Source organism: Silurus aristotelis (assembly GCF_946808225.1).
Source record: "Silurus aristotelis genome assembly, chromosome: 12".
NCBI lineage: Eukaryota > Metazoa > Chordata > Actinopteri > Siluriformes > Siluridae > Silurus > Silurus aristotelis.
In genome coordinates this window covers 16,345,849-16,361,012 of record NC_139585.1, presented here as the reverse complement: position 1 = coordinate 16,361,012, position 15,164 = coordinate 16,345,849, and the positions used below count along the sequence as shown (strand labels likewise).

At 36.3% G+C, this 15,164-nt stretch overlaps 3 protein-coding genes across 6 annotated transcripts; 1 reads left to right on the top strand and 2 right to left on the bottom strand.

The window, feature by feature from the left end:
* Nucleotides 1-105: 105 nt before the first annotated feature.
* On the bottom strand, nucleotides 106-4,840 carry cbx1b (chromobox homolog 1b (HP1 beta homolog Drosophila)). Of its 2 annotated transcripts, XM_083557344.1 has the most exons (7): nucleotides 4,482-4,598; nucleotides 4,346-4,370; nucleotides 2,468-2,540; nucleotides 2,176-2,350; nucleotides 1,888-2,047; nucleotides 1,672-1,766; nucleotides 106-1,521 (listed from the first exon to the last, which is right to left on the bottom strand). In XM_083557344.1, exons 3-7 carry the CDS (start codon nucleotides 2,517-2,519, stop codon nucleotides 1,377-1,379), a joined length of 627 nt encoding a protein of 208 aa, XP_083413470.1. In that variant the 5' UTR covers nucleotides 2,520-2,540; nucleotides 4,346-4,370; nucleotides 4,482-4,598; the 3' UTR covers nucleotides 106-1,376. The 2 variants fall into 2 exon arrangements, with proteins under 2 accessions (XP_083413470.1, XP_083413469.1); XM_083557343.1 differs by lacking the exon at nucleotides 4,346-4,370 and having other exon boundaries at nucleotides 4,482-4,840.
* phkg2 (phosphorylase kinase, gamma 2 (testis)) lies at nucleotides 4,821-10,902 on the top strand (the record flags this gene model as incomplete). Of its 3 annotated transcripts, none has more annotated exons than XM_083557327.1 (10): nucleotides 4,821-4,913; nucleotides 5,810-5,913; nucleotides 7,714-7,889; nucleotides 7,982-8,036; nucleotides 8,661-8,726; nucleotides 8,816-8,979; nucleotides 9,066-9,156; nucleotides 9,290-9,443; nucleotides 9,778-9,903; nucleotides 10,036-10,902. In XM_083557327.1, 10 exons carry the CDS (start codon nucleotides 4,821-4,823, stop codon nucleotides 10,279-10,281), a joined length of 1,275 nt encoding a protein of 424 aa, XP_083413453.1. In that variant the 3' UTR covers nucleotides 10,282-10,902. The 3 variants fall into 3 exon arrangements, with proteins under 3 accessions (XP_083413453.1, XP_083413454.1, XP_083413455.1); XM_083557328.1 differs by having other exon boundaries at nucleotides 4,909-5,063; XM_083557329.1 differs by lacking the exon at nucleotides 4,821-4,913 and adding an exon at nucleotides 5,078-5,186.
* On the bottom strand, nucleotides 10,521-14,183 carry cfap119 (cilia and flagella associated protein 119). The gene is made up of 9 exons (XM_083557345.1): nucleotides 14,084-14,183; nucleotides 13,948-13,982; nucleotides 13,796-13,861; nucleotides 13,554-13,717; nucleotides 12,852-12,922; nucleotides 12,599-12,715; nucleotides 12,412-12,484; nucleotides 12,213-12,311; nucleotides 10,521-12,071 (listed from the first exon to the last, which is right to left on the bottom strand). Exons 1-9 carry the CDS (start codon nucleotides 14,099-14,101, stop codon nucleotides 11,911-11,913), a joined length of 804 nt encoding a protein of 267 aa, XP_083413471.1. The 5' UTR covers nucleotides 14,102-14,183; the 3' UTR covers nucleotides 10,521-11,910.
* Between the last annotated feature and the right edge of the window lie 981 nt (nucleotides 14,184-15,164).

The following is a 15,164-nucleotide window of genomic DNA, read 5'->3' as shown; positions in this document are numbered from 1 at the left end:
AAGAGAGAAGTTTCACCCCAAATAATTCTCAGACTCCTTGGCATATGCTAGAGACTGTACATTGTATAATACTTCATTATACATGCAAATTAAAACAAGAACAACTACATCAATCCTACTTTTATTCAACTGACAAAAATGATTTAGTGTAAAAAAAAAAAAAATGTGATTTAGAGAACATAATCAGATAATTGAACTTGAACCCATAAACATGGACACTACACTTGATTTACAATATGGTAATTAAGTATGAATATAAAATAGTCAAGAAACTCACTGTGCAAATGATTAGTGGTTTGGGGACATCAAGGTTTTTTTGTTTTGTTTTTGTTTTTATAAATAACATGACCACCAGTTTGCAACTAAAAATAGACTTCGACGACTATAATTTAAAATCACAATTATGATTAAATGTTAATTTTACAAACATTTACAAAGCAGCTTCAACTACTGCACACACTTTCTTCTGCAGATGTTCCTCAGAGATGCTCTGCTGTGCCTCTTGCAGGACTTGGTGGAGGTTTGTAAAGCTGACTGGGTGCTTGTATTGAATTTTTCACTTCTCAAGCTCAATTATGTTAATGCATCTTAATACCAGGTGACAGGCAGGGAAGAGCATGTCAGAGTATTACTTTTCAAGTAATTACTTTTGTCTCTAAATATCTCCTGCACTGCATAGTTTTGGTTTATGTTTGGAAAAAAAACCAAGATGTCCCCAAACATTTAATAGAGTTTTTTTTTTGATGCAGTGTTGTGGGGAAAAAAAAGAACTTATTAAATAATAGCACCTACAATAATAACCAAAACAGTGATTTGTGTTTGCTGGTAAGAGTGAATTTCAATAAACACTATTCAGTACTATTAGATGGGACTCTTAAATTTCAAAAACACTGTACATGTATTTCTCCAAGGGTGTTTCAGACTTGGCTTGTTTTTTGGAAAATATATAAAACGTAATCTTTGTCTTTTTTATATATATATAATTTTGGTTGAGGCAGCAATTTGTTTAAATCGGTCCAATGTAAAGGACGTACAGGAATATATTTAAAGAAAGCCTTTTGGGAACTGGTAGAAAATGGCCAGCGTTGTAATCTACACAGGATATAGAATACAATTTGGATAGAGAAGCTGCCCAGCTGCTAACTATCTCCGTGATCAAGACAAAAATAAAAACAAACAGAAAAAGTAGTAGTCTACTGAAACTTAGCTGCGCTATGACTGAAATATACCAGAGCCTATGTAAATGACAGGTACTGTTTAATTGCCTGAGGTGCTGTGTTTCAGTGGTGTAAATTTAAATAAACCTTTTTGCTGCCTTTTTACTTCAGAAGATTAAAAGTGTAAATATTCCAATGTAATAGCTTCCAATGGTGTGCCTAGTTTTTCTCATCCTTCTTCTCCTCTTCATCAGTGGGGTAAGAATGCCAGGTGAGACGCTCCTCATAGAAAGAAATGACAACTTGTGGACACTTTACATTTGCTTCCTTGGCTGGAACAAGATCAGCCTCATCAGAGTTCTTCCTGTGAATGACAAAAAACAAAACAAAGCTTTTACAAGTCACTTCATTTGAGATCACTAGATTTCGAAGTGATACTGAACAGGAACTGGATGATCTAATCCAGGACCTGAGGTGAGGCAGTTTTAAACCAGGCATCCAGCTCCATACACACCATTTCATGAGGAACATAAGTTCTCCGCTTGAATCTGTAGCACCAATGATCCTCTCGGGATCCAACCCACGAGCAAAGCCTCTGAGTTTCTCTGGCTAAATTAAAGGAATGGTAATTAAGACATGGTTTATCCCATGAAGTCGAGTTAGGCTCTGAGTATTTCAAAATGTGCTTCTTACCCAGTGAGTGAATTTTCTTGTTCTTCAGAATCCTTACCTCATCCTTGCGTTTTTTAGGCTGGCTCTCTCTTCCGTCACCATCTGTGTCGGCACGCCGCTTGCCACCTGATTCATTAGCAGTTCGCTGGGATTGCAGGTATTCTGCGATGAGATCTGGGCAATCTAAATTTTCTTCAGGCTCCCATGTGTTGTCTTCACTGAAAATCCAAACATAGACAGCATACATCAAAACAACATTGTAATTTACTACAACTAGGATTTAAATCCTCTACAAGCTGAATAAGTTAACAATCACTGTGCCACAAATGATTGCACGTATACCCACTTTGAAAAGCCTTTCCACTTGAGAAGATACTCTATCCTTCCCTTCACTATACGTCGATCCAAGACTTTCTCCACAACGTACTCTTCTTCCTCTTCCTCTACCACCTCTTCCACTTTCTTTTTGTTTTGCTTTTTTCCACCTGCTGGCTGCTTGCTTTCAGTTGGAACAGCAGGTGCTGTCAGCAGAAGAATGACCAAGCATGAGCATGTCCACTGCCGCAGCTTTAGACAGGGATTTAAAATGAGTATTAAATGTCCCTTGTTTCATTACAAAGTGAAATAAAATGCCAAACCTTCTGTCACTACAGCAGGAGCATCAACTGGCGTCTCTGGCATCTGGCTCATGTTCTTGACAGATCTTAACACCTGGAAATACACAGGATACAATAAAGATAGAGCAGGTGTGCACAAGCTGTTCTGGGAGGTGTAAATATTTTCATGTTCAATTCATCAGTCGATTTGTTAATTACTACGGTCTTTTTGTAACAATCTCGACGTTTTAAGTTTTAAGTGCATGGTGTAGACTCTTAAATACCAGAAAATAATGTCTTAAGCATGGACAAGTCAGCAACATCAGTCACCAAAAGGCACTTGAACTTGTGACTCATACCACAGACTCTACAAACAAGACTGCAAACCAATGACAAAAAAATATTTTTTTTTTATAATCTATAAAGTATATAAAGATGACCAGCACAAAGAGGGAAAGAAAAGCTTCTCATGCCATTGTTGTTTTGATTTTGTTCTGCATTGATTGTTGGTGCAGGATACATTCAGATTTCAATTACATTTTCATTTTTGTTTAAATACATGTTTTGTGAATACATTTTCAAATAGAGATACATTTTCCTTTTTTTTCCACAACTGCATTGTATTGTATTTAAGCATTTTATTACTATATTATTAATGCATTCATTCTTGGCTTTATCCAGGTCAGGATCACTCTTATCTTATCATGTGTGTTTTGGGAATAGATTGTAAACAGTATTCATTCATTCACACCTAGAGGCAGTTCAGCCAATTAACCACATGGGATGTTTTTAGGAAGTCAGAGAAAATCAGAAAAACCAGGGAAATAAAACACATTTATATGCATAAGGAAAAGGAACACTATTTAGCTAAATGTAAATTTATTTTGAAAAAAATCCATGATTTGCATGTCCATTGCAGCCTTGTGACAGTTTCCTGACCCAGCCATGAGAATATAACACACACCACGTATGAAAAAATTTTGGAAAGCATTTTGCTAAAAATGTGTTAATTTCCCCAGTGTATAGAGACTTTAATAGTTTACTAGTTCATGTGTAATGGCTACATAAAACATATTACCTGTTGCTAACCAATTACAAAAATTATACATGTACTCAGGGTGGATTTGTGTCCACGTTTCAATAGAATTAAACTTAAATGAAAAGTAAAAACACTTTTAATCCAAGTTCCTCATAAGGTCATACAAAACTGTAGTGACTGAGTTTATAGTGCACTGAACATGCAGATGTTTGCTGTACCACCACTGTGACCCCACCTGAGGAAAATGATAGAGCAAAATTAATCATTCACATGATCCCAACTTAAATCTTGCTTAGAATTTAGTTTTGTACATAATTCAATCCTTGAGCAAAATCTCATCTGTAAATATTGGGAGATGAGAGTGTAGGAAAAAATGGAAAGTACCTGTAAGTACTGGTGTAACGTCTATCTACCTATCTATCTATCTATCTATCTATCTATCTATCTATCTATCTATCTATCTATCTATCTATCTATCTATCTATCTATCTATCTATCTGTCGTGTGTGTATATATATATATATATATATATATATATATATATATATATATATATATATATATATATATATATATACACTGCACATCTGGAACATCTCCAACATTATGGTCAAATATATTAGAAGTGTTTTGTTCAAAAAGTATTTATTGCACTGAAATAAGACCGTCATAAGACCGTCATAATTAATGCAGGATCGCGTTATAAATGAAATCGATGAGAGAACTAAAGACGACGCGGCTACTTTCTCAGTGGAATTCAAAGCATCCCCCGCCATGTTGACTTGGTGTAATACACTGTAGATTTAGAGAAATCTCAGGCTGCAGGAGATGTCTGTTTTTTCCCCTCATTGCTGGTGATCATTAGCGCAGATTACACTTACAGCCCCGGGTGCAGTAGCTGCTCCTCTGGCACATCGCGCACGTCAAGCGGGCGGACGGATTAAAAACCACCTCATGAAGGGGCTGAGGGGAGAAAATAAATATAAAAAAAAAAAAACAACAAAAAAAAACACTTACTTGCAAATGTCTCGCCACGAAATAGATGCCCTGGTGCAGTGTAATATTATAGAGATCAGAATGTCTCAGCTGTAATTAAGGGTGACTGATCAAGATGTATTGAATTGCTGCTTTTTGCAGGGTTACAATGGGGATCAGTTACAATAACAACATGGTCGGCAGGCTGCACAAAACCTCAGCGCAGGCGTCCTGTGCGCCCTCCTTCACTCACGACAAGCTTCATTATTCTCCACCAATTTGACCACAATACTGATGAAAAGTCAAATAAAGTTGCAGTGAACATTTCGTCCATTTTTTGTAAATTATTGCTTGAAAAAAATGTTTGTCAATGAATAAACGATGTTGCATCCCCCCGCTCCAGGCTCGTTGGTGGCAGTAGTGAGCTACAGTGGGACTGAGATGAACAGCAGAAGAAGAACCTGTAGTTCCGCGGTACATGTTTATTCTGCTAGCGGGCGAATGACAATCTCAGGGAAACCCTAGCTGGCTAGCGATGGTGTAAAGTTTGATAGAAGTTTACCTTGAATAGATATCGGGATATATAATTCCAGCTAATGACGGTTATGATTTAGGGAACTACACGTGAGTAAAGTGTGTGTGTTGTTTGCGACCCGGGAGAAGTACAGCGCGGATCAATAGTTTGTTTTCCTAGAAGTTATATCTAACGTGCTAGTTTAGTTATATCTAACTAGCCCTTGCAGTTGTGTAAGCATGCTTTGAAATTATCTATTTCTTTTATTAATGATTATATATATATATATATATATATATATATATATATATATATATATATATATATATATATATATATATATTTATTTATTTTTTGCCTGTTTGATGATTTGACAGTAATTTAGGTTAGTGGCTTCAATTATTTATCTATTTATTTATAGACCCCTATAATTGTAAATTCAACTTCACCCCAGAACAGTTGAATACAGTTATTTGAATGCTAAGCTCATTATTTACACGTGTACAATAATATTCTGGCTATTTATAAAACTCGTGATTCCGGTGAACTTTTCATCGACCTCCCAAGAGACATTACATATAGGCCTGCATGAGTTTGGGTTAAAATCCATTACAAATTCAACTGGCTAGTACACCTTATGTAATGATTAAACAGTAAATATAATAACTAAAAAGTGCAAAAGTGTAACATTAATGTGCACTCATGGGAAAGGTTTTTGGGAGGGGTCATAGAAGGTCACAGAGTTTCCAGGCACATCACCTTTAGGAAAGTGAAGCTATTAACCATCAAACAGAGCACATAGGAATCGCTTTTAAGGAACGTGAGTATCTTGGTTGAGCTTTATGTGTTTCCTCAGGTTGTGACGATGACTCGTGATCTAATGCTTGGAGAGGAAATGCCCCACTGGGTGGGAGCCAAAGAGTTCCACCAGAAGTATAAATCAAAGGAAGTCATTGGCAGGTGAGTGAGTAAAACCTACAGGATTTCTTGCACTGATATGTCAGTCATAGCATTTTAAAGTTTTGTTACTAACCAAAATAAATTTTTTTTATTTTTGACAGATGGGTCTAATAAAAAAAATTAGTATTTTGTATGTTTTGCTACAGCCCATGCCTATGCAACAGTGTTATCATGTTGCCAGAAAGTTGGAAATACAAAATTCTCTAGAATTTCTTTGTAGACTGTAGCATTAGGATTTCTTGTTCCAACCTGTTCCAACATAGCAACTATACCCCAAGTCTCTTTTAGCCAACATTAGTGTCATTAGATCATGATCCCTTGCTTTCCTTCTTCATACTCTTCCATTATTATCATACAATTCATTCTTAGTTTCCTGTATCTTAAGTAAACTTTGTAGATGTTTTCTAGCGAAGCCCACTCTGGTCTAATCTGTTTTCAAATGTGTTGCCAGTGGTTTGTATCTTGGGGAAGACCTTTTATATTCACATTTATAAAGGTGTCTTTCAATTTCTTTGATCTTTTTTCAAATTCTGAGGAAACAGGCCACACTGAACAAAAACTGCTCGGTTTGTCCAATTACTTCTGACCTAGTGAAAATGGAGGGATTGTGAAAATTTAAAAGGCTGTAATTTCTAAATAATTAATACTATATATTTGTTAAACCTCTTTAAACCAAAGCTGAAAGTCTACAGTTCACCCATGTTGATTGCTTCATTTCAAATTTATTGTGGTTCCGTACAGCAGTAAAAAAAATATAAAAAATCAATTCGTCCCTGTCCAAATACTTATGGGCCCAAGTGTAACTCATATTTCAGGGCAGCAGTGACACTGAAGTGGCGTTGTATATTGCCAGTACCTGTGCATCATTTACCACCTGCTTTGCTAGTGGCTTTAGGCACTGTATATTCTGTCTAGTGCATTTAATAAATACACCTAACATTTTAAGACACCTCGTAGGTCTGCAGGTAGAGACTATACCTATATGTGTCAGTGCCTGATTTCTGACCATGGGAATCATTAAAGTTGAATGTGTGACTGGTGATCAGCTGTTTAAAGCTGCAATATTTAACAAATTTAATGCTGCTGTAACTGATACTAGCACAATGCACTAACATGCCACTACCATTTCAAGTGAAATTGATCCATGGTCTAAATTACATCTTATCAGCAGTGGTCCTTTGGTGGTTGCTTTCCACTAGTGAATTGGGTAGAGGGGGTTGATTAGCAACGAATTGACTACAAAAAATAACCGTACAAAGTAAACCATCTAAATGGTGATGTATCAGATAAAATGGCAGCCAGTATAAGAGAGCAAGAATATACATTAAATGGCTAGAAGTTTGTAAACACCCAACCATCACACTTGTGTGTGCTTGCTGACTATCTATTTCCAAATGTCAGTCCACTGCTGTTTTAACAAGTTAGACTTTTCTGTGAGGAATTTCTGGGGGGGGGGGTTTCTTGAAGGGTTTTTGCTTCGTGCACAGAGATATTGTTATGCTGTAATGGGTTTAGGCCGACCAAGTGAAGGGAAATTGTAACTCTGTAACATACAAAGACATTCCTTACTATTGTGTGCTTCTAGCTTTGTGGCAACAGTTTGGGAAAAGTCCACATATAGCAGTAATAATCAGGTGTACACAATGTTTTCATTTTATACTTTTTAATGAACACTTTGTTTGTGTGTAAACTGAAGAAGTCAGTTTTTTTCCATTGCTCTGTACTATAATTATTATTCATGTGCTCTATATTCTTGCTGATCTTGCATGAAGCTCATGTTGAACATATATCGGCATACAGGGGTGTAAGCAGCGTGGTGCGTAGGTGTGTAAACAAGCACACAGGACAAGAATTTGCTGTTAAGATTATTGAGATTACAGCAGAGAAGATGACTGCTGAGCAGTTGGAAGAGGTGAAGAGTTCAACACTGAAAGAGATCCATGTTCTTAATGTGCTGAAAGGACACCCATCCATCAGTGAGTTTTAGAACTTTAACTTTTTGTGTTACAGCTGATGCAGTGTGGTGCAGAAAGATAAAACAAAACGATTTCTGTGTTTCTGTCCTCAGTTACACTCATCGATTCCTATGAATCTGCAACCTTCATCTTTTTGGTTTTTGACCTGTAAGTAATGGTTTACATAATGCCCTTTTCCGCTACTTTCCTTAGTTATGGAACAACATATTCAGTAGATGTGATGACCTGGGAAAACCCTTCATATTGTAAAATTGTGACAATTTTGATTATATCATTCTGACACTGTAGGAGTCTTGAGCTGATAAGTATCTCCGTCACATCGTAACCAAAAGTAAAGTTATATCAGTTTAATACAACTACATTTTGTTTATTTTAATTGATTATGTAGTGAATGCTATAGAAATAATAATAATAACAACCATGAAAACCATGTTCATCTTTATTCCTGCATCATTCAGGGTCTTTTAAGCGCCCACATTCAGAAAGTTATACAATTCTCTCCGTTGCTTTAAAGAAATAGATTTCTGTTAAGCGGAGATGTAAAAACATGTTTTATTCCCAACAATATTGATCATAATTTTTTTTAGATGTTAAGTGCAACAATGTGTGGTAGGTTAAACCAATCCATCAAACATATAAAGCATAAAAACAAGAAAATGTAAAGTAGCAGAAAATTGGGTAGTTATTAGAAATTTCTGGTACTTTACCTCAAGATCAAGTAAGAATGCTTTAACTGCCATACCTTTTGTTCCTATTCCATTTCCATCACAGCATGAGAAGAGGAGAGCTGTTTGACTACTTAACAGAAAAAGTCACTCTCAGTGAAAAGGAGACCAGGTTTGTGTTTACAGCCATTATGGTCTATATAAAAAAAAAAAATAATAATAATCTCTTTCCTTGATGAATTGCTGTTTTTCCACATTTAGAAGTATGATGCGTGCTCTCCTGGAAGCAGTCCACTATCTCCATTCCCTTAATATCATACACAGAGACCTCAAGCCTGAAAATATCCTTCTGGATGACCAGGGTCATATTAAACTATCTGACTTTGGCTTTTCAGTTCAGCTACAAGCTGACCAAAAGCTGAGAGGTGAGATGCTGTTAAAACAGTACCATAATCCAGATTTCCCCCCATGAATAAAAAACCATTCCGGTTTAAATTTTCTTTTGTGTCAGAGCTGTGTGGTACTCCGGGCTATCTTGCACCAGAGATTCTGAAATGCTCAATGGATGAAACACATGAAGGATATGGGAAAGAGGTCGACTTGTAAGTGCATTTTGACCATCAAAAAAAATAAAACCATTGCTTTTCTTCTAGGAGTTTGAAGGTTTTTTGGGGAAAAGACTTGATTGTAATTGTGGTAGTTTCTGCCTGTTAATTGCTAACTGTTTTCCCTCAGGTGGGCCTGTGGTGTGATTCTGTTCACTCTTCTTGCTGGATCTCCACCCTTCTGGCACCGTAAACAGATGCTGATGCTAAGAATGATCATGGAGGGTCGGTATCAGTTTAGCTCTCCGGAGTGGGATGACAGGTCTGATACTGTCAAGGACTTGGTACGAATTTTTATTTAAGAATTTCTGTGAGTTTAATCACTCTTTACAATGGTGGTGAGCAGAAAAGCATCACAGAAAATGCAACACGTTGACTACATTGGGTTACAGTTTTCTCAGCTAATGTTTCTCAGATTTTCCAATCGTCACTTGTCCAGTTTTAGTGAACCTGTGCATTGCAGTTTTGTCACATGATTGGCTGATTGGATAACCGAATGGACGAGCACTTGCTCCTAATGAAGTGGATAATGAGTGTGTAAATTATATTATTAAAATGTGTAATTTCTTCCCAGTTCGTTGAATTCAATCTTCTTTCTCACACTGCTTTCATCCTTAGATCTCAAGGCTTTTAGTCCTGGATCCCACAGTTCGTCTAACAGCTGAACAAGCCTTAACTCATCCCTTTTTCCTTCAGTACCAAAAGGAGGACGTTCGTCGCTTCAGCCCCAGAAAGACATTCCGGGTAAATTTAGACCATATTTACTTACATTCATCTTTTTACTTATGATATACCAGTACACTTCAAATTATAATGCTGAATATTAGTCTTGAATTCCTGAGAATCCTGTTCATGTCTATTATTACATCTCTCTAGGTGTTAATCCTGACCGTCTTGTCCTGTATCCGTATGTACTGTCGCTACAACCGGGCCAGACCTCTGACGCGAGAGCTCCTAATGAGGGACCCTTACTCTTTACGAGCTGTACGCAAACTCATCGATGGCTGTGCTTTCCGCATATATGGCCACTGGGTCAAGAAAGGAGAACAACAGAACCGAGCTGCTCTCTTCCAGAACACCTCTAAAATCGTTTTACTTGGTCTGGAGGACCTTGAAAGCTAAACGCCATTTTTCATTTTTATTCTTAAACCAGTTAACTAAGATAATATTATTATTATTATTATTATTTTCTTACTTTTGTAATTGATATGGTTCAGGGAACACGGATACCAATCCAGTTACACAAACAGGCACTCGAACCACAATAGAACTATTTATTCATAAATAACGAGAACTACTTTTCTTTGTTACATGTGAGTTATTGAGCTCACTTTTAACTTCTTAGCCTTTTTTTTTTTATATATTTAATCATAAACCTTACTGTATTTAACTTTAAAACTTCAAAAGTTTTGTTATAAATGTAACCGTACTGGTAATTTGTGGACAGTATACATTTTAAGAACATAAACTAAATGCATAAAAGCTCTTACATGTCGTTTATAGTAACCCATGTGTGTACGATGAATACATTCCTGTTCACTTAATTTTTTTAATGTATTAATTTGCTCTCCATTTGAAAACCAACCGATTAATTTGAAATATTTATCAATGAGTACTGTATAAAGCTACGATTGATTTTAATCTGCATGATCACTGTCAGGATTTCTTTATATATTAATGTGTAATTTATCTGTTAATATTCTGAACTTGATTCATTAAATAAATCTTTGCATTTTATGTGAACACTGGAAATGGGGCTTGTTTGATATATAATCTATAACATTTCCTTTTTTTTTACATCAAGAATATATTATGACTAAATATAATGAAGGTATTAAGCAAATTATGACACTTTTGTAATGAAATCCCATAACATCCAGAGACGTACCAGTGCCAATTGTATCCCACTTCATGTGTGGAGTTTTGACACTGGACCTCCTGGAGTGTTTAAAGGCTCTGGCATGGAGAAGCTGGTGTTGGATCTGTGATGATCACAAATGTTGAGCTATTTTATGAGTTGCTCAGTAGCTTCTAGTTTTATATATCCATAATGACTGTATAAGACTGTAGAAAGAACACAACTTATAATCTTACATTCCAGTGCTCATGTTAGTTCTCACTCTCCAGTGTTCTGTATTGTTTAAAGATTAATGATCACACTCTTGATGTCACCCAAATAAGGATGGGTTCCCCTTTTGAGTCTGGTTCCTCTCAAGGTTTCTTCCTCATAACATCTAAGGAAGTTTTTTCTTGCCACAGTCACCATGGCTGCTCATCAGGGATAAATGCACACCATCCACAGTGACTGTTGATTTCTGTAAAACTGCTTTGAGACAATGTCTCTGGTGAAAAGCGCTACAGAAATAAACTTGACTTGATATGGTATAGTGATATTTGTATGGTGCAGCAGGAAGGGTTCATTGTAAGCGTCTACAGCAGGGGTCATCAACCTTTTTGAAACTGAGAGCTACTTCTTGGATACCAATTAATGTAAAGGGCTACCAGTTTGATACACACTTCTAAAATAACAAATTTGCTCAATTTACCTTTAATTATATGTTGTTATTAATGATATTCATCTTTATGAAGACACTGATCATGTTAATGATTTCTCAATAATTATCAACAATGATTTAACAAGGTAGGAAACAGATAGATGCAGCTCACTGGTAAGTGGTGCTATGGTGAGCTATTTATTTTTTTCAAAAAGGCCTGCGGGCGACTCCTGTGGTGACCCCTGGTCTACAGTGATCACTTTTTAGCATGAAGTCTGGTCTCCAGTGCAGTGAGAGCTGTGTTAAGCTGATCATCACTTTCCTGCAAACGTTTTTCTAGATGAGAAGTCAAACGCATCACTTCCTCCTTTACTTCTTTTTGTATAATTGTCCTCAGCTCTCCCTTGGGGGATGGATCTGAAGGAAAAAATATACAGTACATGTTCATCATGATTCACAATGAACCAATGAAAATGTTTAAAAGACGCTGAGTCTAAACAAATATCAGTTGTATGAAGTTTCAGTGGTTTTCAGATTCATGTAGTTCAGTACATGTACCTTGTTTTAACACCTCAGTCTCACTCAGCAGGGTTTCTGTAGAAGCCGTCTCTTGCTCGCTTGCTTCATCGGCTTTGTTTTTCGTTTCCTTCTCTGCTTCTGCAACATATCCAGATATAGTTTAAAGCTAAACTGTGGTGTTTGAGGTGTAAAGACTAGAATAATGTCTTGTCGCTTATTAAATAAGAGGTTTCTTTACCAGAGGTTTCTAGCTGATCCATCGTGAGCTCATCTGGCATTCCAACATAAGACAGTGATAAATCCAAATACATCTTCAAACAATGAGAAAAATCAATAAAGCAAATTCTATTAATATGAATAGTAATGTTCAGGCTTATTTATATCATGTATTTGCAGCAGGGAACAGTACAGGAATTCAAACTTACCTGAGGTGTAAATATGTACTTATAAAGCAGGTAATGTCTCATATATGTGTTGATGAGATATTTCATAATCTCAGTCACTTGTGCTGAATTAAACAGATCAATACTGAATGGGGGTCTCTATAGCCAAGAAAACAAAGAACAACTAAATCTCAACTACAATCAACAATAAAATATCTTCAGAAAACATTTGTAAAAATTATTTGATTAATATTTTTATATTATTATATGTGTAAAAGGTGTTTAAAATACATACTCTGACAGAATGACAGAGCAGAAGCTCACTGCAGTATGTAAAACACTGGTCCATGTTGTTCAGGGGAGTTTCTGGAATGATGATACATTGGAAGGGATATTCAGGATATTTAGCTGGCATTTTAGTCAATATATGAAGCACTAGTTAGTTATAGTAGCGGAACACTTTGTAATTATTATTTTGGAATGGCCTGTAACCTCACCACTAATCAAGACCAGGGCAGGGGTTCTCATTATAATTTAATGTTTCAAATATTATGTGCATTATCTAAACACAATTCAACTTTAGCTTTTTTTTTAATGAAAGGGTTTTTTGGAATGTCTGAACTCATACGTCCACTACGTCCACTTTTGCTTTGATATTTGGATTCATCCCAGTTCAAGTAGACATTCACTTGAAGTATAGTAACAATTAGAGCTCAGCATTACATATAACTTGAATAATGTTTACAATGTTGGAAATAATCCCTCACTCAAATACCAATTAGTGATACAGTATACAGTTTTCTAAGCGGGAGAAAATAAATGAATATACAGTTTTCTTTTTCACTGATAGATGCAGTAGGAAGAAGGCAGATCCACCTCCACACAGCAACACACTGGATACAGTTAGTCATCTATATCTACGGTAACGTGCACCAATATGAGGAGATGACCATTTCCCTGTATCAAATCACCACATGCGGCTATTTTGAAATTTCACCTGTGTTAAGCTGATGCACATTCTTTATGATGGACAGAAGAACAGATGTTTGCTCTTTGCTGAACTTTTGCTGTCTGCAGAAAAGCACAATGTTTGTGTACATCTCGAGGAGAATGTCCCGCTGGGGCTCAGGAGCCTGGATGTGCAATGCCTGGCACAAAATTCTACATAAAGCAAAAGTTTATTCTTTACAAATTGCATATGTTAGATGACACTGAAAACACATTTTATAACTATATTACCTTGAAATCTCTGCTGTAGACTGTGTTTTGGTGATTTCTTCTGCATCACTGTAAGTCAGGTCTGCCCTGCGATTCATACAACAATACAACTCTTTAACTGGATCATACCAGGTGGAATAAGGGGCATTAAACAGTACTTTCTTTTGACATACCATAATAATATTCTGCTTTTGGGAATATATGACACCTACAACATAAATCACTCAATTAGGATTTGCAATTAATTACATCCACCTTCAGCTACATAAATGCACCAATCTAAAAGTATAAAATGTGTTCACATCTTACCAAAGATCCAATGTTCATGTCTTTGTTCTTTATTAAAGACTGCACTGTCAGATAGAGTTTTTCAGGACACTCAAAAACCAGACCACAACAAACGGCTTGTATTGCCACGTCTCCTAGCAACGACAGTGGTTAATGGCTCCCTGTGTGGTGTAGTGCACATGGACACATGATAAACATGCGCATAAGGGTTATTTGACAGAGCCTTTTTTATTACACTGATGCAGAGGAATTCCCTAATAAGCAAGTCAAATCTATAAAATGAAATAACTGAAATAAACTGAAAATAAATCTGAAATAAATCTTTTTACTTAAAATACGTTGAACATTTATTTTGAAATATGGCACGCTGTATGGTAATGTGGGTAAATTTTGTGTTCCGATTACTACTGAGCGAGTGATAAAAGTCCTTCTGCCCTACAGCTGTTTGATGGTGATTGGTCAGAAGCTGACTTTGACAGTAATAATGACTGTTATTACAGGTTTATATGAAAGCATTCCTTTTAATGTGTTATCTTACATTATCTTAAATGTTATGTTAGGTTAATGTAAATGAGCAGATCTGGAGGTAACAATGTCGAGAGTTTTGGTGAACCCAAGTTGTTTGTATAGACGCTGTCGTCCCCCCACTCTCACATGTTCTCTCAGGTTTTGTTGATTGTGATGTTGTTGGCCGTCTCTTATCCCAGAGATTCCTCATGTCTGTGTTACCTTCTGGCTCTCCATTTTAGTTATAGCTAGTCTCGCCAGAGTCCCTACTTGAACCCTGATCACAGTATACAGTGTCCTTACTATTAAATAACATTGAGGTTACCTAAATTTCCATGATTTCTCTCTCTCTCTCTCTCTCTCTCTCTCTCTCTCTCTCTCTCTCTCTCTCTCTCTCTATATATATATATATATATATATATATATATATATATATATATGTGTGTGTGTGTGTGTGTGTGTGTGTGTGTGTGTGTGTGTGTGTGTGTGTGTGTGTGTGTATCTGGAGGCCTCTCTGTGCAGCTGATGATGGTTCTTCATCAATAGCCTAAAGATCAAGAGGTTTAAACTTTAGAACCATGGAGATGGATTTGGA